The sequence below is a fragment of the Xenopus laevis genome, chromosome 9_10L, assembly GCF_017654675.1.
Source record: "Xenopus laevis strain J_2021 chromosome 9_10L, Xenopus_laevis_v10.1, whole genome shotgun sequence".
In the NCBI taxonomy this organism is placed as follows: domain Eukaryota; kingdom Metazoa; phylum Chordata; class Amphibia; order Anura; family Pipidae; genus Xenopus; species Xenopus laevis.
This window is the reverse complement of record NC_054387.1, coordinates 66,093,587-66,118,229: the sequence shown is the minus strand read 5'-3', so window position 1 is coordinate 66,118,229 and position 24,643 is coordinate 66,093,587. Positions and strand designations below refer to the sequence as shown.

General features: G+C 36.0%; 1 protein-coding gene across 1 annotated transcript in view; it reads right to left on the bottom strand.

Annotated features, from left to right (window-relative positions):
- Positions 1-24,643, bottom strand: part of LOC108701317 (rho GTPase-activating protein 15-like) — a 309,425-nt gene that overhangs the window by 69,835 nt on the left and 214,947 nt on the right. The window contains exon 12 of the mRNA XM_018235752.2: positions 532-666. Within this exon, the coding sequence (XP_018091241.2) occupies positions 532-666 (135 nt within the window). The remainder of the gene's footprint in view (positions 1-531; positions 667-24,643) is intronic.

Below are 24,643 nucleotides of genomic sequence, written 5' to 3'. Positions count from 1 at the left end.
CCCCTGGAAATTGTATCTGCCGCAGGAATGTTGCACAAAGTGTTCAACCTTTTCGTTATGCTTGGTCAACACAGAATACAGAAGGCGCAGCACATGGGAGTGACCTGGAATTCCCTTTGCACCTGATTTATGAGGTTCAGGTGCACAGAGTATGCAAGGCACTCCAGAGTTTAGTACTTTATGTTCTCAGGGGTCTTTTACCACTGTAATAACTATGCTCAGGGTCTTCAAAGGTGCAGATAGCAATGTAAACAAACATGGGCAGAGTACCCAAAAACCATTCCATGTGCCATTGTAATTAAAGAAACATACCTTTAAACGAATTGTCATTGTCATACCCCTGCAGCTGGGTTTAGTGTGCAATTAATTAACAACACAATGATAATATTGTTTCCAGCCCTTGAAAGTATTTTCTATTTCTTTAAACTAATTTCAACTAAAAAATGTATTATTTTTATTTTTTGCTTCTTGTTTATATCCAACATTTATTCCACTGCCACTTTCAGCTCTAAGGAAACAAAACGCACTTACTTATTGCTTCTACAAACTGCTCGAAGAAGCGGTATGGGAACAGGGGCTCAGGCAGCTCTCGGAAAAACATCTTGAGTGCTCCGGTGACAACGTGGATGTCGTCCCACTGGCTGTCATCCAAATTCAGCTTCTCTTCTGGGAAAACACGAGGAGAAATGGAACAACTGGTTTTAATGAAACAATTACAAGACACTAATTATTATGTTAATGTTTGCCTACTATCATCAGCAACCGTTAACAGCCTGCTGCACCTAGAGGTTTGGTGCTGTGCGCGCTTTATTTTTTTATTTTTTTTTCTTCTCCAGGAAAGGCACATTTTCAATGGAATACCATCTGTAGGAATGCAGCTTACAAAAAAAACAAAAGGCACAAAGATACAGCACCATTGACATAACATGTCAAATACATTTATTCCCATAATGCATCAGTATTGAAATTAGCATTCCAGCTATACATGATTCAAAGCTATTTGGTTTTTGAGGCCGAGGGGCTAAAAGTTGCCAATGATGATTGACTCAAGGGACCAACGTAAAGGCCTTGCTGAGCCAACGTGAGACATATGCTAAACATGGCAATAGAAATCAGCTATTACTTTACATATGTTAGCTATGCTATGTGCTAGAGAATTAGAGGTAAGCATTGTCACCGTTTGTGGCTGATTTTAACTGCAGCAAGAGAGAAAAAAAAATCTGCTTTCTATTTTAGAAAAAAAATGCTCTAAACTCAGCAAGGTACAGTTTTCAGGAACAATAATAGACAGGCCCCTCCATGGTGGTATACCTAGGTTTTGTAAAGCTGTCAGAAATGATAACACACCAGAGTTCTTAGAAAAGACTTTTGAAGCAAATATGAACCAAATAATCCTAGAGTAAAAAACCTGCAATGTTGAAACAATGCTAATTAAAACAAATACAATAATTATCCAATATTGCTGCCTGCTATCAACTCATATTTGATCATCAAACGTACCGTAATAAGTATGGTACCTTAGTATTTAGCCAACAATTTTGTACTAAATTTTGTATTATATTTTTGCTACAGTTATACGACATGATGCTATATAAATGTAACTTAACTATAAAACACAACAAGAAAATATTTTGGAAAATTTTTGGAAATAGACAAAACATTTTTTGTACTAATGGCAATATTCATATGATTTTACTTTTGGTATAACTATAATTTCAGGTTGTACTTTAAAATTTTCTAACATTTTTGCTAATATTGAACATGATTTTTATAATAAGAATAATTAACTGAAATAGCTGTAACGTATGACATGGTTGAAGTTTGTTGAGGTGCTTCCTTTTTAAATATGTTTTAAAATATTAATAAAATATAAGAATACATAGCTGTGATAATTTTTGAAAGTATTAATTCAGATAATCTGAAATCATGGTGGATTGACTAACATTTCACGTGCAAAATTATAATTTAATTGACTATTTTTTATTTTATAATTCAACATATGAAATCATTGGATTTTCGAGACTGTCATCTGCATAATTAAGGAGAAAGGCTTAAAAAAAAACAAAATAAAATATTTATGTTGATGGATTATCAGCAAAATTTACATTTTGAGTGGCAGATGAGAGTTCAAGATGTTTCCTTTTTTGTATTGTGTGCCATGCACCCTAACCCAAGGGGCTAAGGGTCATTTAACACAATTAGGGACCACAGTAACTGGCTGAGATCCAAAAGAAACAAGTGGCATGGGAAAATAATTTTCACAATAGTTTTCCTTAGATTTTTTTCATCTGTACCTTAGAGGGATCTGCAGTAAAATCAGCCTAGGTGACCTTTCCCCATCTATGGTTAGACAACCAGACAATCTCTTTCCCCTCCCTATTTTTTCCTTATTACTTTTAAAGCAGAATGACTACATCCTAGCAGGCAAGATTTAAACATTCAACAGACAACAATAAAATAAAAAAGGCAACCTGTCGAGTTTACTGTCACATCCAAGCACCAGGTTTTGCATTGTTGAAATCTGTCTGATATTTTGAAATGTCCCTCACACTATGGTGCCACACCCCCTGCGTGTCCTTATAATAAAATTGGTTTTACTCCTGATTAAATCATTTTCTCCCTTCCCACTACCATACTTCTCATAATGGACCTATGCGCTCTGCAGCTGGTGTTCTTCCCATGGTACCAATAGTTGTTTTATCTTTTAAGCACTTTGCTGCTAGGAACACACGCAGCGGGCTTATGTTTTGTTAAGAGCTTCATTCTTACAGAAATAGCTTAACACATGTTCTAAAAATGTTGTACTATTTATTACTTGGAAAACATTCAGATTATAGTGAAAGTAGCTATGTCATAACAATTGAGGTTGAACTACATGCAAAGCAATGGTTGCTCTTATTGGCTTATGTTGACTAGGATTCTGTCAGGATTCTCTTAAGGTATTTAAGTGTTTAGTTATTCAAATTGGGATTCCTTTTCTACTAGCTTTAATTACTCCTTTTAAGTCCTCTTTTCTGGTTCTATATTTTGTTGGATTCCTCCTTAATTTGTTTAATTTAACTTGAAAAAAAATATATACTGTAAATGAAAATATGGTCATGATCTTAAATCTAATTGCAATCAGCCATTTTTCTGCCTTCTACAAATCACTACTTTGTGCCCCAAAGTGTTAAAATGTCTTCATTACATTTAGTTAATTTTCTGACTTCAATATATTTTATCTGCTTCATCTTATCTTGCTTATCTCTTTCATTTTTGTTGTAAAATCAGACACATGCATCTCTACGAGTAGTCTTTAAAATAAAAACCACGATGGGCATATTAATGTGGCAGGCATGGACTCACGGTGAATTTCCACGTTTCAGCGCCCACAAATGTTTTCTCAAAACTGTGTCGAAAATTTGCCTCAAAAAAAAATTGGTACGCACATGAAAATTGATGCGCGTCAAGATTATTCTGACACCCATTAATTTTAATGCATTTGGAAAAATGTGCATATAAAAATTGTTTCTAGCGTCAAAAATTGCTGCGCATAAAAATTATTTTGATGCCCTTTGACTTCAATGCGCTTCGTGAATTTTTGCTCATCACTAAGAAAAGGTCATTAATCCCCATTTATTAGCCACCTTGACCTCTGGCAGGTGAGCCCCGCCAACAATTAGGATGGGGCCCTGATGAGAAACAGCCTCCCACAGAACTGTCACACAACCCATTCCCATTTGTCACAAACCCTACACCTATGCAACCCCTGAACTACACCTTTTCACCCCTTGGGCCCTCTCCTGATAAAAAATTAGCAAAGTAAATTCCCCAAGATACAATATTGTACAATCTGGTATTGTTTTTAGGCATAATTAAGCACTTTTAGTTCTAGCAACAATATCCTTTTAAACACAAATTAAAAACCAGCAGTTTTCAAGCACAGTAGTTATCAATACAGCAGTTTTGGTATCTTAAAGATTAAAATATTAATTTCCACCTAATACACATATTTTTTATACAAGTCAATTATAATGTAACTATGTTTAATGATCTCCTCTCTCATCCTTAGAATTAAGGAGGACCTGATTATAGAGGGTGCATAACTTGACGGAAGAACTGGGTAAAATGTCCCTAGATAACCCTTGTAAACAGGTCAAATTATGTATGAATGTATATTTATATCTATCCCCAACCTCTGATCATATTGTTGAAAGTGTGTGTGTATGTATACATATTTGCAATTGCTGACCTGCTGGAATTTATGTAATGCAGTTCTATACTTGAGTGAATGTCATATGACATTTGATTAGGCATGGTGTTAATCTGGCTGGAATATGCAATGTGTGATAACTTTTTGCAGATGGTTCGGAGTACGTGTAGTGCCTTCCATAGTGGTTTAGTGAATTGAATGGTATTGACTCAATAATCTAATTATTGACTGTCCCCTTATGACTTGGGATCTTTACAGAGAACCTCTTGCCTTGACGTATTGTTCTTAAATCTGCACCTTAATCCATTAACTCCCCTTTTTTGGATTTGTAGTTACATGAGAAGGGCAGTGTCAAAATTTTGCACCAATTTTAGCTAAGATCTACCATTCTCCTTCTCCCCCTTGTTTACCCCCACTCATGGAAACACTGGAAAAAAGGCAGCAAAACACGTATTTAAATACATTTTACATGATATGATTTCCAGTGGATAAACCAACATGAGCATGGTCATTCATGATGTGATGGTTTAAAAAACTAATGAGTAATTCTTAAGTAACCATATAACTTTTTATAGCCATTTACTGTAACTGTCAATCAAAACGTGTTCCACAACCTGCCAAGAGTGCTTAGTGCCATCCTCCTTTACTGACCAAATCCACCACATAGGTTGTATATTTACTTGCCTGCCAGCTAACCATTAATAACAAAACACCCTTCCTAACTTATCCATTGGGTTCCAAAGGGAATGGTAGGTTGTGTGCTTTGCTAATCTTCCTAAAATGGGAAAAATAAAGAGGGGTATATTACCTGGTCCTAAATTCCTCTATCTGTCCAACAAACTGCCATGGGAATTGGAGGAGGGAATTATTTTAAGGTTTATGTTGCTTTTTTTCTGGCATCCTGGTAGATCATAAGGCGCAGATAGACATTTATGATAAAAAGTACTAAAAGTGTGAAATCACCTCCTGACCATTGAGTGCCCCTTTTTGGGGATTTATTATTTTTAACTTACTCTCTTTTACTTCTATGTTCTTCCTCAAGGACAACAAAGAAACCAGTAACTCCTATAGCCCTAATCCAATTTCTTGGAAAAAGTCCACTAAGGAAAGCTACATTATAACCAAAGAAATATATAAAAAATAATTACATAACAGTGCATGTGATCACAAAACTCAAAGAAACATTGAGCTTACAGCTAATAGGTAGGGTTGCTGTTGGTAGAGATCTAAAATCCATATGTGGTCATATTATATATACATATAGGGATGCACTGAATCCAGGATTCAGTTCAGGATTCTGCCTTTTTCAACAGGATGATGATAATGATATCCTTATAAATGGTGCTTAGTGATGTAAGTGGCTAAAATCAGAGCATAGTGATGTCATTTATGTCACATGACTCACTGAAACTTGTGTATTATAATTAATAAAGTACCCCTCTTGTAAATTATGAGGATATTAGAAGTCACCTCAGAGTTCCATGACCTGACACTTTACCTCATGTTTTTATATGGTCAATATATATATATATATATATATATATATATATATATATATATATATATATATATATATATATATATATATATATATATATATATATATATATATATATATACAAAATAGCTGTCTGTGCCCCTTGCCACCAGTCAATGGAGAGCATTTTCTATACTATGCTATAATACAATTTATACACACACACACACATATACACACGCACACTATATATATATATATATATATATATATATATATATATATATATATATATATATATATATATATATATATATATATTGTGTGTGCGTGTGTATATGTGTGTGTTTGTGTGTGTGTATAAATTGTATTATAGCATAGTATAGTAAATGCTCTCCATTGACTGGTGGCAAGGGGCACAGACAGCTATTTTGTCACAGGGAACAGATGTTTTCATTAAAATCTAGTGATGAAAAGAAACTAACTCTAACTAACTAACTTTGTTAAGTGTTAAGTTAGCAAAAAATAAATACTTTGGGGCAAATTCACTAAAGTGTGAAGCACCTAACGATAGCGCAAATTCGCCATTTCGTTACTTCACCAATTTACTAAAGGGTGCTGGCGTAAATTCGATAGTGAAGTGGACCTACTCTAGCGCTACTTCGCACCCATACGCCAGGCGAAGTTGCGCTATGGTGAAGGGACGTAACTACACTAATTCACTAGCTTGCGCATTTTACTGAACGTTACCTCTTGCGCCAAACTTGCCTTTGCCACCTCAGACCAGGCGAAGTGCAATAGAGTAGATAGGGCTTGCTTCAAAAAAAGTTGAAATTTTTTCCAAGTCCCAAAAAACGCTGGCGTCTTTTCCTTTTTTAAGGGTGATAGGTTGAAAAAGATCATACATTTTTTTTGGGGATACCCTCCTTCCCCCCTACATTTCCTAACATATGGCACCTAAACTATACAGTGGGCACATGTATAGGGCAAAATAACAACTCTATTTTATTTTATGAAGCTTTCCCAGGCTTGTGTAGTGTAATGTATTTGTTGCTACATATACGTCCATTGTACTTTAACTCAGCGCCGTATGCAAATTAGGCATTGCTATCGTAACTTCGCTTTCCTTGACGAATTAACGCTAGCGAAACTTCACTACCATTCGCCTCCCTGAGCACAACTTCGGATTTTAGTGAATTAGCGGGTGCCCTGGCGAAACTTCGCCTGGCGAAGTGTGGCGAAGCCTGCACTAGCGCAACTTCGCAGGTTAATGAGTTTGCCCCATTGCCTCTACATTAAGCCAGTACTGTATGAATTGTAAACCTGCATCATGATTTATGAATGAGTATAGGGCCGTGACATCCATCAAAAACCATCTACGTATAAATTGGCTTCCACTATAGGTCCACCAATGTTAATGCACATGAGTGTCTCTCAAATAAGTTGTAAAGTTGTAAAACCATAGGCAACAGTTTATCCAAATACTGTGAAAAACCTTTATTCAATGCCCCAATGCCAGCCACTGTAGCACATATTTTTAACATCTAGCAAGGATTTATAGACCTTGTAGATGACATGAAACATGTAAATAACTGGATTAACTCATTTCAAGAAACTGTACTCCCTCTTATTTATGACGCCTGTGTTATATACTTCCAAATAAAGGTCTCCAGCTATTACTGGAATTTTGGGTGGGGTCAAAAGTTATGAGGGTTTAAGTGATCCCCAACTAGTAGCTCGTGAGAAACATGTTGCTCCCCAAACCCTTTGATGTTGCTCTCAGTGGCCTCCAAGAAGGTGCTTATTTTTTAATTCCAGGCTTGGAGGCAAATTTTGATTGTGTAAACAACAGATGTACCACTAAACAGAGCCTCATGTAGGCTGCCAGTTTACTTAGGGGCTACAATAGCCAATCATAGCCATTATTTGGCTCCATCAAGGAGCATTTTTCATGCTTGTGTTACTCCCCAACTCTTTTTACATCTGAATGTTACTCACAGGTGAAAAAGGTTGGGGATCCCTGGTTTAGGTGTACCTATCGTTCCATTGTCTTATTATTTCATTATCATAAGCTGAGGCATCTAATACCACCACTGAGCTCCCCTTGTCAGCACTCATAATGACCACATTTTTATTCCTACTCAAATGGGGTTATTTACTAATTTATCTAATTTTTTTATTTTAAAAAACCACAACCAAACTTCTATGTCGATTTGACCTTATTTATTATTAAAAAAAAACTCTATTTAATTGAATCTGGGAAAAAACGATAAAATCAAGTGGAAACCAGAATTGTCTGATTTTTTCAGACTTTTTATTCGAACCTCTCATTTTTTTTTAAATTTTTGCCCGAAAACCTATTTTTTTCAGATTTTAAGGCTATACTCAGCGCAAACAATGATAACTTCAAATTGAGATTGGTGCCTCTCACATTGACTTATATAGTACCTTGACAGGTCTGAGATGGCAGATTTTTGGATTCATGTTTTTTGTAGCATCGGGGTATAAAGTCTTGAAAAAAAAAATTCCAAAAAAAAAATCTAGTTTTTGCACCAAAAATCCAGACCAGATTAATTTGAGGTTTAGTAAATAACCCCCAAAGTGTTATGGGCCTTATATTTCCCTGGGGTAAGGTTGCCTATTTTGCCTAAGAACCCCGTTTTTTAGCCAAAGTTTAAATATCACATTGAACCAATCTTTTAAATAAATCTATTTGTTGGCTTGTTAATTACACAGCATAATAAGCAGATTTCTCCTCAAATGAGTATAAACCTATATATATATAGGAATAGTTATAAGCTAATTCATATTTGTCATTTGGCTCCTAATAATGGGGACTGTGAGAATGTAATGATCTTACTAGTATGCCAGTTAACTATGTGCTTTATATGTATGAAAACCGTATATGAAAACCCTGCTCAACACTTTATAACCATGATTTCACATTTTATCATTTCTGCAGAAGTCAAGACATTAAGCTTTTTCATGGTAAATTTTATGTTCCTTAGGAGTAAAGAGACACAGAGGTCAGGCATCATTCATTATTATCCAAAGTGGCATTTTTCCACCCTACTTATAACAGCTGTGAGGAATACAAAGGTATTATTTAAACGTACAGCTTGAGGAGAACAAGAGGATCTTTATTTTCTAAAGGTGGTAATTGACTTTACATGCAATGATGTCATTTTACCCTTAACCTCAGGAATCACAAGACAGCCACATTCCTGAATGTTATAGCTCAGAGCAGATAAGAAACCATTCTGAATGTAAAAGAATGAATTCTGTGTTACTGAGAACAAAAGTTTCGTGAATCCAGATCATTATTAATATCACTATCCTAGCATGCATGTTCATGGATGTTTTTTAGTTGTTAACAGGGCATTGCTTGTAACTGTTGCACCTCGAGGCAAAATAGATTCTGAGAAACTAAATAAGATCTATTCTGAAGCTGCAAAAGGCATCAATCCAAGATTTTTGCTACCATGAGGCTAAATTATGCCATGTGAAGTTGGCTTGCAGACACTGATCTCTTGTTCTTACATCTTCTAATGGCTACCAAAAAAAATACTGAGATCAAAAGTATAATTGCAACATTCTGTTTTATCTCTAATTCTTTATCTTTAATTGATAGTCTGCGAGTTTCTGAAAGCATGAGAAATGTTAAATTGTTAAGGACATTAACTCAATTTAGAATTATAAACAGTATATTATACTGGGCCATGCAAAATATTTTGACCCTTGACTTCTCTCTCTGATATTTTTATTATACAGGTATGGGATGTGTTATGCAGAATACTTGGGACCTAGGGTTTTCCGGATAAGGGGTCTCTCTGTAATATTGTGTCCAATAATGATAAATTATATTTTAGTTTAGATCAAGTACAAGGTACTGTCTTCTTATTACAGGGAATAAGGAAATAACTTTCCTTATTTTCACCTATTTTCTTGAGTCACTCCATCTCAAAACTCAGGGGTGCTTTGACAAGGTGAGGGGTTAAACCTACCTGAAGCCTCCCACTAATCAAATGATGGGGAGGCTTTCTAGAGACTTTGGGGTATATTTATCAAAGAGTGAAGTTAGAGATCGCCACTGTATTTATCAAAACTTTTCCACCAGACAAACCCCAGCACAGACCACAATAACTTCAAATTGTGAAAGGGACATCTCCCATTGACATAAAAAGGTCGCAAATTTTTTTGCCATTTGCGAATTTCACGCGAATTCGTGAATTTTTCGGCAAAGCGAAACAGCGCAAATTCACTAATCCTGAATGCATAACTTCTCTGGACTCTTGACTGTCTCTGGAATTGTTCCCTCACCCTTTAAATGTTAGTGAGCACGGTCCTCTGATCTTGTTTTGGTTTTGTAAATCTTGTTTGTTAAAGTATTGTAAGACCCCTGTTTGTTGGAGTTTGACCAGGGCAGCATCAAGACATGCAATTGTCAGGACCTGCCTACTGAACCATTGCCACTTACCTTTCCCCGTTCTCCCCAAGAAATTACACACAACACTCAGGATGGATGTGAAATGGCCACAGTTTTATGAATACTGAAATCATGATAAACAGGTTACATAATATTTGAATAAACAACATTACTGCCCAAGAAAGCTTGCCTACTCCACAGGAGTGAATGGGCCCCCCTGCCATACCAGCCACCCAGCTGCATTGTGCTAAGGTGGCCAAGTGAAGGCAAAAATAGGCCTCACTCCAAACCCTTACCTCCCTGGACCCTTAGACCCAAGGAGGTAAACCACACCATAAACACCAGGGCCAAACCCTCATGCTGTGACTTAACTGAAACCCCATCCTGAGAAGCCAAAGCTTCCAAATATCACTAAATCCCTTGCCCTCTCTCAAAACCATTTTAGGGAGTGTGGGTGGCATGCTGCTCACTGCTAACAACATAGACTGGCATGATCTTTCTCCCTATGACCTTCATCTAACCTTTCCAGCTCTCTGCCTTCCTAACCCTGCCAAGGCTCCCCTCCTTTATCCCTTTGGGTCCAGGTAGCTCCAATATAAATAAATAACAATGATGGCTGCACCATGTACTGATGTTCAATCTAATGTGAGAATACATACAATTATGAATTGCTATATTTTGGGGGTATGTACTTCTTTTTATAGATACCAGGTTGTTTAGAGAGTGACAGTTGGTACACATAATGGGTGGAACATTTAGAGCAATACCTTATACTTAATACATACAACCAAGTATAGGGCCTGAAGGCTGATCAATGGCATACAAAAGTAAAGGTCACACTTGTGTGCATGTGCAACACATTCTGACAGCATAGGTGCCTTGGGAAAGTACACATGTGCTGTACAGGTTTAAACAAACAACAATGTTGCTGTTTTTACCATTTGGTAAAATGGAAGTCCTTAATTAACATGGCATATGTCTGCTGTTCGAATTTAAAAATTTGATTTTTCAATTCGACCCTTGATAAATCTGCCCCTTAATGTAGTGGCTCTGAATAAAACGTACAGCTTCTGACTAGCGATATTTCACTTTGATGAAATATTTGTGAAACCCCAGAAAATTTTCATGGGTGTCAAAATAATTTTGATGAGTGAATTTTTCCCCCCGCGACTCTTTTGTCCAAATGCATTAAAGTCATTGGTCGTACAAAAAATGATGATGCGTGACAATTTATATGGGCACTGCAAATTGGTCCCAGCAAATTTTTTGTTGCAGTGAATTTTCCACTGCAAATTTTCGCTGCTGTTTTGCGAAAACATTCACAGCCGGCGAAACGTGGAACTTACCACAAATCCATGTCTGCCGAATAAATTCGCTCATTACTACTTCTGACCAGCATGGGCTTGGAATGGTTACTCTTGAAGAGTTAACTTTTGACACCTGGTCTGTGAGTACTGCACAGTGCTACAAGGCAAATTCAAGCTCCTTTTCCATCAGATCACAGCTGTGTCACTACACATTTCCTGGCATCTCTCTAATTCTCAGTATCTGATCTCAAACACAGGAGAGACTGGAAGGCTGTAAGATCAACAGAGCAACAACACAGAATATCTGGCAAAAAAACACTCCCATATGTCAATTATTTCAGAAGACTGTCCTATTTTGCTTTACACCTGATGTCCAGTGTCACAGAAAAAGGCAGAAGATGAATTGTGATTTCCTCTGCTAACTGCAAACTGGTTTGCTGTCCAGTATACAGATGGTCTAGGTCAGTTTTCCAGTTATAAATTCTTGCCAAACAAAAACTGCATCATATATGTCTAACTTATCAACTTCTCTATTGCCATTAGGACTCATTTGTTCAGTAGGGAAAAACAACTGATTGCATTTCTGTATAAATGAAATTGTCTGATTATAAGTTCATAACTACAGTACGTATTCTCATTGCAACCACAATCCTCATGGCTAATAGTATAGTTTCATATGATATAGTGATGTGTAACCAACAAGCACTAATCCAACAAGCACCCTTACAAGTTGATCCATGGGAAGCAAACAAAACTAGCAGACATGGGGGTACCTTTGTTCACAGGTCTGTATCACAGTGCCATCAAGGTATCAGGTATCTAAAGGCATTTAAAAGGTAATGGGCTTATACAGAATTATAGAAATCGAATATACTCTAGTTGAAAATAAATATGATGATACCACATGTCATTATAATCTATATTAGTATTTCAAAATGACATTATTTGAATATTATTAGTATACCATATGACAGGGGTCCCCAATCTTTTTTACCCGTGAGCCACAATTGAATTGTAAAAAAATTTGCAGCATATGTATGCCAAAAATGTTATGTTTCTTGCTAGATTCTTGATTTCTCATCTGTTTGTTCCTCTTAGCATGTTTTTGTACCTTGCCCAAATACTGCCATCCCTGACCATTTGTTGTAACTTGACTCATATTTCACTTTGCTGACTTATCTGTAGCTTATTTAACTGTGACGTCTCCAATTTTACCTCTTTAAGAGAGTGTGTCTAACATGATAAGACCTACCTGCCTTCTCACTATATCATTTTTAAACAAAAAGTATTAACATGATGTTAATCTTTGCTTTATAACAGTGTACTCATCTAGAAAGGCTTGCCATTCGATTTTGGAACATTGTTCCTGGGATTTGCTTCGGACACAAGAACCTTAAAAAAAATTGGGTACAGATGTAGAGTAATTAGGCCTGTCTTGTAATTGGCATTCCAATTCAACCAAAGTGGGTTTATCTGGGATGCTGCCATGGTGATGCAGAACAGTTAGGTTCTTTCACTTTACATTCTGAATCTTGCTTTGTGCATTGATGCATTATTAAGCTGAAACAGTAAAGGTCCTTTCCTGAACTGTTGCCACATAGTACTGTGGGGTTACGGTTTACTTTCACTGCAACAAGGGGCCTTAGAACAAACCATGACACATCATTATTCCTCCAACACTTTACAGTTAGCAGTTTTCATTCAGAATATCAGTGTTCCCATTGGCATTTGTCAAACCCAGATTGTCCATCAAACTGCAGTAGTGTAATTCATTACTCCAGACATTTTTCTGATTCCGAAGAAGCCTTTATACCACTACAGCAAATGTCTGGCATTGCTCATGATGATGTTATACTAGGCAGCTGTTCACATATAAAATTCCCAAATGCCTGATGCATTGGCTGGTCCTGAGAGGGTCCTGAACTTTCCAGAGATGGTTTTAAACATGGCAATGAGTGCCCCAACTGAGGGCATGCCGTTTTAGATTAGGTAGTTTTAGCCAAAAATGTGTCTCAGGAGAGATTAGTCAAAGTTGCCTGTTATAAGCAGAACAGCATATGTTTACATGCCAAGATGCATCACTTTATATCAAAAGTTAAAGCTTTCCTAAAGGTATATGTAAGAAATAATCCCTGAGCATATGACTGTATATTCTACATTGCAGCCTTATGTAGGTAAGTGTGATGACCAAAAGTGGCCACTATTTTGCCTAATACATTGGAGTCAATGGGAACTTATATATATTTTTTACAAAGTTTTTATTATGCATATGCATTGCTTTACATTATTAGGGAAGCTTCTTTCCACTATAATAAAATTGTTCTTCAAAGAAAAAATCTCCCATGTTGTTAATTTCTTCTAAACACAGCACTTACACAGCTTCAACGACAGACAGGGAGTGGTCTGGTGAGGCCCATATGCCCTTGGTTGATGTTGACATAATCCACATGATAATATAGTTTTTACTATTTTTTTTTTCCAAAGCAAAAAAACTATTTTTTTCCCCAGCAAACCAAAATGTATAGCAAAATATTGGTAGTATTTAATATACAGTATATCTAACAATCTCTATCTATCTCTCTGTCCATCTGTCTGTAAGATAGTTGTAGAAAGTATGACTGAGAAAGAATGGGGCCCTAAATCACTACTCCGTTAATTAATCTCGAAGGCCTTATAGTGATCACAGTTGGACATCTGGGGCCCAGTAGGGTATTATCCCTGAATATCTTTATAACAAACAAGCAAATGCATTATCCTGCTCATAAATATGAGTTCATTTAGATATTTTACTTTCTTATCATTGGGCTTAGAAGTTAAAGCCATAATATGCAAGAACAAATCGCTAACTTCTAGCTTGTAAATAAATGAATACAATAAATAAATGTGCATTTCAGTGATACTAAAATCTCTTTGAAATGTAATGTAAGCAAGAGTGTTTGGATCTATTTATCTTACACGACCAGAGAACAATGTATATCTATTTATAATTCAATTGGAGCAATTGATATATTGCAGAATAAGATCATACATGTAGCCAGTTCAGAAACAACAGCAGGGTCTCTTTTTAATTTGATTTCATTTCTACAGGTGGTATATGGCTGTGTGTAAACAGGTTTAACAACCCCAGGTTCTCAAGAGGATAGAAAACAAAGTCCTATCTGTAGTCACAGAGATAGATTTGGTATTCTGCATGCATTTTGTACTAAAAATTGTTGAAAAGGCATTCTTCCACATTGCCTGAGGTAAGTCCACAAGCCAAGAAAGAAGACAGAAACTCTTGTCTCAGTGGTTGTGCGTGAAAGTAAATGATACGAGGAGCCAACTTCAGATAACTCAAGCAGGCCTTGTGCCAGCTTGTAACTATTTCAGTCTATTTATATGAACATGGGCTTTATTGGCTGTAGCAGAAAATGACACTGAATAAACAAAAAATGGGCTGTTTGAAACCGCCTTTTAGCAAATCTCAATAGAATATCATAAGCATTGAGAGGACTGCTCCAGTTGTTTAGTGCTGTTGTGATAATCAGCTTTGGATATATTCAGCCTTTTTATATGAGCAATAAGAGGCCTCTTTTGAACTCCTTATTACTATTGCACTTGTCATAAAAAAAATTCTCCTAACCACTGCTCAAATAATTATTTTATTACATAAAATTTGAGCCACCAGGCTAACTTGTAGCTTGCTATTCTACTATATAAAAGGGAGCTTCAACAAGCAGGTTGGCTCCAGATAAAACTATGTGAATGCGGTAGGGACCTTAGATTTTAAGATCCAATGGGGCAGGGAATTATGAAAATGATCTATATTATCTGTTAAACATTATGGAAATATGTTTTAGTTGAACAATCCAGTTTCATATACTGTATATTAAAATCAATCTCACCCAACCTACTTAAGGTGTTTAGTTATGTCTTAATCACCAATACATGTTGTAATTAATTTATTTATACTATAAAAGGATTTTAGGTGTGATCTCCTTAAAGTTAACTTTTAGTACTTTATAGAATCATCATTTTTAGCAACAATTGGTGTTCATTTTTAATTTTTTATAGTTGTTTTAATTATTTGCTTCACTTTTCTGCCTCTTTCCAGCTTTGAGATGGGGGACACTGACGTCTGTATTCATCTTTCACTCTCTCATTCAATCCAACGCCTGGCTGTTAGGACAATTTCGACCCTAGCAACCAATGTCAAAATCAAGTATTGAAAGACCCATTATTTTAACTTTTGAAAATGACTTTCTCTCTGTAATAAGAAAACAGTACCTTGTACTTTTGTACTATCCAAAACAGGATACATTTAACCCATACTGGAGGCAAAACAAGCCTGCAAGTACTGTGTCCTTGCATAGGCACACACAATTATCTACAGTAAATATAGAAAATGCATACACATTTATCCACACATACTGTATGTGTGCAGTTCTAGGTTGGTCTCCTTTTTATATAATTTTTCCTGGATAACGACAGGTCTGATCTGGTAATAGTTTTGGCAACTATCCATGTATCGCAATGAAGCTGCGATGTCAGTTGTTTTATCACCCATCTGAAAATCATTTCAGAATGTTTACCATTGCCCTAATATGATTCTTTGAACTTCACAGAAGCTAGGGGAATCAAGGCTGCACAGAACATTACCCATGCCTACATGCTCTGCATGCACTGCAGCAGTGCTACTGTATTGGATATTGGGAACAGTAAGAGGGTTATTTACTAAATTCTGAATTTATCTCATTAATTTAATTTAAAAAAACCACGACCAAACTCCCATACCCGATTTGGCCTTATATATTATTTAAAAAGCTCAAATAATCAGTTTGGGGGGAAAACCCTGAAAAAAATGTACGAAAAATTTTATTTTTTCGGGCTTTTTCCCCGAATCATATGATTTTTTTGGGTTTATGCCCAAAAAGCCCAAAATGATTGGATTTTTGGGCTAAACCCAGCATAGACCACAATAACTTCCAATTAGGATAGGGACCTCTGCCATTGACTTATATGCAACCTCGGCAGGTCTGAGATGGTTTTGTCCCAAAAAGCCTGACCATAATTCTACTCTGAAAAATGAGTGGGAAAAAAAGAGTGAAAAAATGTCGCAACAAATTTGTGCATCAATTTAAATCGTATGATTGACACTCTGAAACCTAGACTTTATTGAAGTGTTGCACAAAAACTTGACTTCATCTGGTTATCGGCTGAAGACCCCAACTTTATGGGATAATCCAGGGTAGATCAGGATGTCAAGAGACCACTTAAGGGAAATCTCCAATTGACTTCTATATGACCTCGACAGGTCTGAGATGGAGTACTTTCAGATTCAGTTTTTAGCAGCTTTTCGGTACAATAAATCTCTATAAATGAAAAAAATTTCCTATGAAAATTCCCTTTTAAAAACTCGACAAGAAAAATTTTAGGTTTAATAAATGGGCCCCTACATGTGATACTGTGGTGGCATAAGTCTTCTATGTCTTCTATGTAACACTAGCTTTAGAAATTATTTTCCATTAGCATGCTAAAAAGTGCTTAGGAAGAAGACCCCGGGATATTTATTCCTCCTTTCTTGCCTATTGTTTAGTAATTAATGGCTACTTGCTATACTAACTAAACAGAACCGCTCACACACCTCATCTTTCATCCATCAAACGGAATCAATTGTAAAAGCAAGAGAGTGACTGTAGCTTGAGCCTTGCAGTCACATGGTCTTCTCACTGCTTATATATTATTACTAAAAGCCCCATCTATATTCCTAACTGGGATACCGTAACCCCTTTGTCATTTTCCAATAAAACAGGCCCTAACAAATAGGCAGAACACATCGTAATTAGCAGCTGGCAGAAAAAGCTGTAAATCTGTATGAGTTCTGAACGATTTTCCTACATTGTTGCTTTGTTGACAAATGACTCTGTACATGTTAATGTTCCTGAAATGTCCCTATTGCACCTGACGTGCCAATAAATGCCAGCCAGCTGTATGAATTATGGAAATAAGATTTTTGTTTATGAAGGTATCCCAGGCATTTATTTTACAACATGCTTCTTGACAGATTTAATGTCTGGAGTTACACTGAAAAGATATTTGCTACCTGACAGAATGCATGATTAAAACTTTTAGCTTAATTTCCCCCCAACAATAAGATTAATGTAGATTTCTTTAAAAAAAAAAAGTAATCTCTGTGATGATCTGAATATGTTTAAAGAAACTTGAAAGCAGTAAATATGTCTAAAAAAACATAGATATTGCTATTTTTGTCTTAAAGATAACTTTTGTTTAAATTATCCTTCAAGTCATCCAAAGTACAAAGCAAATGTGCTGCAGAAGTTAAGGAAAAATGTAATATTTTTCTAAACCATTAGGGCTATTTATACTTAGAATCTGATTTCTAATGACTCAACGACTAGGTTATACTGGAAACAGACATAGGTAATAAATAGTGTTGCCTTGATCTTGAGGCTTAAGTTCCCTTTGGAATGCCAATTATTTTTCATTGAGCCCACTCATATTAGTGTTTATATCCCCAATGAGGTTCAAGCAACTTCTACTGCTCAGAAACATCAGTTTCTGTTTCTCTAGTGTATAAATGCAGATATATGTTTACTTTCTGGACTCCATGATAGCTGGAAGTGACTCTGCCTGAGGTCCTGGTATGGAGGTAGGCCCCAGTTTAGAAGTTCAACACCAAGCTCTGGGGTAACTAATCTTTACTGAAGCCAGGATACAGGGTCCACATGAACAAGGCTTAGCAAGTAACATACTAGCTCTGGGGTGAAAGATATTCAGGTTTATTGATCAAAATCAAGAAGAAATAATGTGGTTAGTATTTATGGGGATATTTATAGTGGATTAGTTTTACTGAGGCAACATCTGCCTCTAGGGACCACAGATGGAAAGAGACACAGGCTATATTTATCCAGGAGACGCTTCCACCTGAAGGGATTTATTTCACTGTTGTGTTCATGCTGTTGGTGAAACAACACCTTCATCTTATCCTGTCTCCAACCTGGCTGGGTCTTTAAGTACTTAATACTGCTTGATATTGTCTTGCTGAATGTGTATCAACTATAAAGTGTACCAAGGGAGTTCTTTTGCTATAAAATAAACCTTCAGATTTTGGTGAAGAAGCACTGGCATGCATTTCTTTCACTGCTCTTACTGTCACAGTCCAGCAGCAGCTTACAAGCTCCTTTTAAGTGCTGCGAGGAAGGGACTTACTTCCTTCATTAAGGTATATGGGTGGAAAAGGAAAATAAGACATAAAAGCATGTGCTTTGAATGTTCCACCAATATGGCCACAAGGGTTAGAAGATTGCCATGTACAGGTATGGGATCTGGAAAGGCATTATCCAGAAAGCTCCAAATTACAGGATGGCCATCTCCCTTTTTTTCTCTTTTATAATAAAACAGTACCTTTTACTTGATCCCAACTAAGATATAATTAATCCTTATTGGAAGCAAAAACAATCGGATTGGGTTTATTTATTGTTTACATAATTCACTAGTAGACTTAAGGTATGAAGATTCAAACTATGGAAAGTTTTATCTGTAAAACTCCAGGTCCCAAGCATTCTGGATAACAGGTCCCATACCTGTGCAAGACAACCCTGTATTTAAAACTGAAGTAAAACATTTCTTTCCAAAACCAAAAAAGTTCACAGTATTTGGACCAAATATCCAGTATCCATAAGTATATATCTCTATATCCAGTAAATATGCTGAATCTTTCTAGTTGTGATGGGCGAATAAATTCGGGAGACACTAATTTGCTGCAAATTTCTGACCAAATAGTCGCGAGTATAAAAATCGTTGCTTGCGTCAAAATTATTTTGACGCCCATTCACTTCAATGCGCTTCACTAATTTTTACTGTTTCACAGTAAATTTGTGAATCAAGAGTTGAGCCGGACTATCACAGTGACATCATCCAAATGGAAGTCTCTGACACATTGGAAGCAGTCATAACATTTACACAACATCATTTCTGCTGGTGGATAAGATACTGGTATTATGCTAACTTCAAAAAGTACCTTAGATTAGTTTAAATAAGTAGGAAATTTGGGGGTTATGAAGTGATCAAATTAATTTTTGGCATACCTAATGGCTTACCTAGCTTTTCCAGCATTGCAACTGATAGGTATTCTCCAATGTGAAGTACAGTGGGTACTAGATAGTGAAGTTGGTATAATAGAAGAGCTCACTGAGCAGAACTGCCCATAGCCTTGTGCTTATGTTCATTTACAGGTGGCTGTCGAAACCCTGAAGTTGCCAGCTGCTTTCAGGGCTTCCTTTGGTGCTGTGTGTGCTTTGCTGGCAAGATACCAAGCTGTGTCAAATTTGACATAGCTTTTGATAACTTTCCCACACATTTTAAAGGAAGAGCAGCTGTGCTGAGGCTTTGTACTTTCTCCCCCTTTAACAAATTACACCAAGGACTTAAAAGTAGCAGAGATGTGACTGAGGGATACAATATGGTGATGGTCATACATGGTCTTACCTAAAGGGATTCATAATTTCAAAATACAATTGATTTAGTTAGATATTGTGTAGCCATAAATGGTTGTAAATATGACCCAATGACACATACATACACATATATATATATATAAATATAACATATACAGTATATAGAGAATAGGATCTAATTTCATCTGAATGCACCATCTATACATATATATATATATATTATTTATGACCTTCAACCATCATGATTTTTCTACCCCTTTTTTAAATGTATTTATATTTTTCATAGTAGCAGTAAAATGAACTCTACAATAGTAGCCTTTAGGCTGCAAAGTTGCAAAATAAATATAATATTTTTATGTTAAAAGAAAATGAGATTTAACACTTCCTTTCTTAGTTTCTTCTTTGATCTTCTTTTTTGAAGATGTATGAAATGGTTGAGTTAGCTTTTGCTCAGTCCTAACAGGAAAAAATGCAGTTATTTGATTAGCCTGGTATAAAAAAATGTACATTGATTCATTTTAGAAAAATAAGAAACAGGGAGAAAAAGCCAATATATTATAATTTTCTAATCACATGCAAAAATGTTAAAACATGTCTTTTTCCTAACATGGTTAAGATGGGCATACAGGTCTTATAATGATCTGGCTAGACTTGCTGATACCGTGTGGTAAAGTGCTGGAGCTAAAATAGATGATGTGGGGTAAAAATAACTGGAGTCCCCATAAAAAGAGACTAAAAACAAAATCAGAAATATCAAAACTGCAGCTCTCTTTAAAAAGGCACCTGGGGGGTAGGATTAATTAAAAATAAGAGATATGGAACTACAGGTATAAGAACCCTGGTGGGTATATTGAGAAAATAGGACAATATATGCTGGAGCTAAATTGTCCAATATCCTCTACCCATACATATCCTGATGACCATAGCTCAGGGAGGCCTTAGATTCCTATATTGTTTGCAGTGCAATCTTGTTTGCAGTGAATTTGCATGCAAAGATATGGTTAACTTTTCGTATTTTTAATCTCCTTGATTAGCTTTAGTGGTTTAAAGTGTGTGACACTAGTAATTTTTTAAATGTATTTTCTGTATTACTATTACATTCTAGCAGAACCAAGGTGTTGCCATGAGTGTAGTTGCAATCAGAAATAAAAATATACTAAAGAAAAATAGAATTATGTTCAAAATTCACTTATTAGTACATATGTATGCAAAAACAATTATGGCATCATTATTAATAATAACATGTACTTTTAGAATGCCAACATATTTCACAGCACTGTACACTAAATGGGTTAATATGAAGAACATACACAAAAGGTGAATAAGGCCCAGCCCACAAGAGCTTACAGCCCAAAATGAGAAGGAGTTGAGACACAAGGTGAGGAAAGGGCACAATCATAAGTAAGCAGGGATTGGTGAATTTTTTCACTCGTTTTGCCGTGGAAATTACGCCCATAGTCTTGTATGGTGTCCAAATAAAAAAAGACGCGTGTCAGAAAAATTTCACCACAAGACATTTTTTTTTGACGCCCATAGACTCTAATGGGCGTCGTTGACAATTCGCCGGCGGCAAATTTTTGCCGAAACGAAACGGCTCAAATTCGCCCATCCCTAAAAGTAAGCAAGGTTGGAGGTGTAGCATAGGGTATTTAGTAGTACACTGACATTACGCTATACTGAATGAGGGTACACTTAAAATAAATTAATCTGTAAGATCTTTTAAAAGCAGAAGAGAACCGTGGGATATAATTCCAGAGAAGGGGACAGCCATTACAAAGTTATGAATGTGAGCAATGCATATGAGAAAGTAATGAGAGAAGACTTGAGGAGCAGTTCAGTAAAGGAGCATAGTAAGTGACTATGTGAGTATCTAGAGGTAAGTTCAGAAATGAAGGTCGGGCAGAGTGATAAACTGCTTTAAATATAAGGGTCACTATTTTGAATTTTATTCTGAAAGGTAGCGTCAGCAGGGGTAGGCAGAGTGGTGTGGCAGAGAAGGAGTGGTTGCTAATGTGTATAAGCCTGCCAGCTGTATTCATTATAAACTGTCTCTGGAGGGGAAGACCAATTAATAGAGAGTTATAGTAGTTCATAATATTATGAGTGAATACAAATTTTGGTAGAAATTTGGGTGATAAATGATTGTATTTTGGATATAATCCTTAGTTGAAAGCGACATACTTTAGCAGTGACTGAATATGAAGTAAAGGACAGAGCAGAATCTAAGATAACCCCAAGGCACCAGGCCTGGAGAGATGGGGTGAAACGTTTAACTATGATAGAAACTTCTGGGAGACAGACAGGAAGAGATCAGGAGAGGAGAGATAGATCTGAGTGTTGTTAACATAGAGGTGGTATTGGAAACCATATGAGTTGATTAGTTTGCATGGGGAGGATGTATAGAAAGAAAAGAATAAGGGACAGACATCAATGTCTTTGGAGAGCTATGTCAAGGTTGAAGCTATTTGGATCTAATGCATCTTCTCTTGGCATGAGCAATCTCATTAAGGGCGGTGATGAGTTTGTTATAGTAAACAGAGGTAGCCAGATAAGGGCAGGAGATGCTTAATGTATTAGACTGAAGAGAGTCAAAGGAAGGAGAGAAATGCAACATGTCTAGTGTTTACAGGTCATGGTATATGCATGGGAATTGCAGAAGGTAGTTAGACTTGAAATGTGAGCAGAAAAGGGAAAGGTACTGTAAGTTAATAAAGTTGGAAATTAAATAGAATCTGTCAAACATAAGATCTAGAGAGTTACCATTGGAGTGAGAGGGGGAATCTGAGAGATAAGAGATAAGCCAAGGGAGAATGTTAGTGAAAGAAGTTTAGTTTAGTTTTAGCAAGGACATTTAAAGTGTTAACAGTTATATTAAAGTCACCTAGTATGATGGATGGGAAGTCAGATGAAATAAGAAAGCCAAGCAGAAAAGTTGTCAAAAAATTGTGGTTGGTCAAGGAGGTTGGTATATGACAGTAATGTGAAGAAATACAGGCAAAAAGAGCCTTATACAGTGAACTTCAAATGATTTAATTGACAGAGAAGGAGCAGGTGGAAGAACTTTAAAAAATACAGCGGGGAAAGAGTAATCCTACCCCTCCCCTGCTCTGTTTACAGGTCTGGGAGTAAGAGTATGGTGTAGACCACCATAAAACAGGGCAGCAGGTAGAGCAGTATCAGTAGAAGAAAGCCAGGGTTAAGAAATTCCAAGTAAGATAAATTAATTAAAATGTATTTAAAATGTAATTTAAAAATAAAAGGTTTTTCTTATGAATTCTGGATACTACAAACTAAATATATATAGTAAAATATAAATTTCAGCATAATAAAGGGTATAATGGACACCCACCCAAAACAGCACATGGATACGTGTTGAGGGATGCACAGGTTAAGAAGTCCTGCTCTAAAACACAGCCGTAATTTCAGACAGCACCATGTAATGCTATTCCTGCCATGGTACATGATAATGTATCCATTATGCACAATAGCATATCCTCAACCATAGTCACTATGCAGCCACAACACATTATTAGTGCTTTGTGTGGTTTCTTTGGACCAAGCCACAATTGTTTGGAAAACAACCTGTGGTTGACCATATTATTTATCAGAATTATTCACTGCCTAGTACAGTCAGCTATTTACTCTGTAGCCAGAGACAACAATTGACAATAAAACAGAAGCAATAATTTTGTGTTTGACACATTAGGGGGTTACATGGGTGGGGAAAGCAAGACCGCAATTGGGCATACAATAACCATAGTGGTTTTAAAATACAGGAATAGAGAGTTAAATTATACTGTGACTGTACTGTCATTCTAAAGGCCTACAGCTACGCTTTCATTATATTATATTAACCCTTATGAGCAATATATACAGACAAAAAACACTGCTCATTGTTTGTACTCTCTTTACTATAAACAACAATTTCACTAGCTTCCCATGTGAAAATACACAAAGTGCATCTATATGTAGGTGGGGTCTGACAAGACTTACCTTGGCAGTGCTTGTAAAATCAGCATCAGAGTGATCCATAAAAAATTATACATTTGTGGCCTTAATTGCTTTTGTTCTTATATATTTAGAGGAAATTGATAAAAAAAAAAAAAAAATCATACTATAAAAGAAATTATAATGAAACAAATTCAGTAGCTAAAAGCCTGGTGAGTTTCTGTAGAAGTCATTGGGAATTATATTCATATTCTTTTGGGAAAATAAATATATTTTGCAGATTTAAGTAGTATAAGTAGTAGAGTGTGATTTGAATGCAAAATTTTCTTTAGAGACAATTTGTTTTCAAAATTTGAAAAACTCTAAAATTAAAAAATTAATTAATTTTAGTCATCTAGTTATCAGCCATTGGATAGTGTAAGGGAACTGAAGCAGGCAATTAAAGCCGGCATTTCCCCTAATCAGTTACTCATCACAATGGTGTGGTCTAAATTGTTTATAGAAGTTTCTGTTTGAATATGTACATCAAATGACAGGAGCTATATTACCTTATCCAGTAACTCGTAGGAACCAATGAGGACTTTCATTCAACTAGTGTACCATAGATCAATATAAACCAACTTCTAATTTGTATAATAGTGCAAAAATTGTATCTTCTACCACTTATTCCCTGTTGGATATTTTTCATTTAAGAAAAAAAAAACAAAAAACAGACAAGGTAAAAAATTATGTAATAAGTCCCAGACAAAACTTCTCTTTTTAATATGAGACACTGGTCTGTTTAAAATATATATTTTTTTGCTAGGGCGGAAACAATAAATCTTCTAATTAAACCAG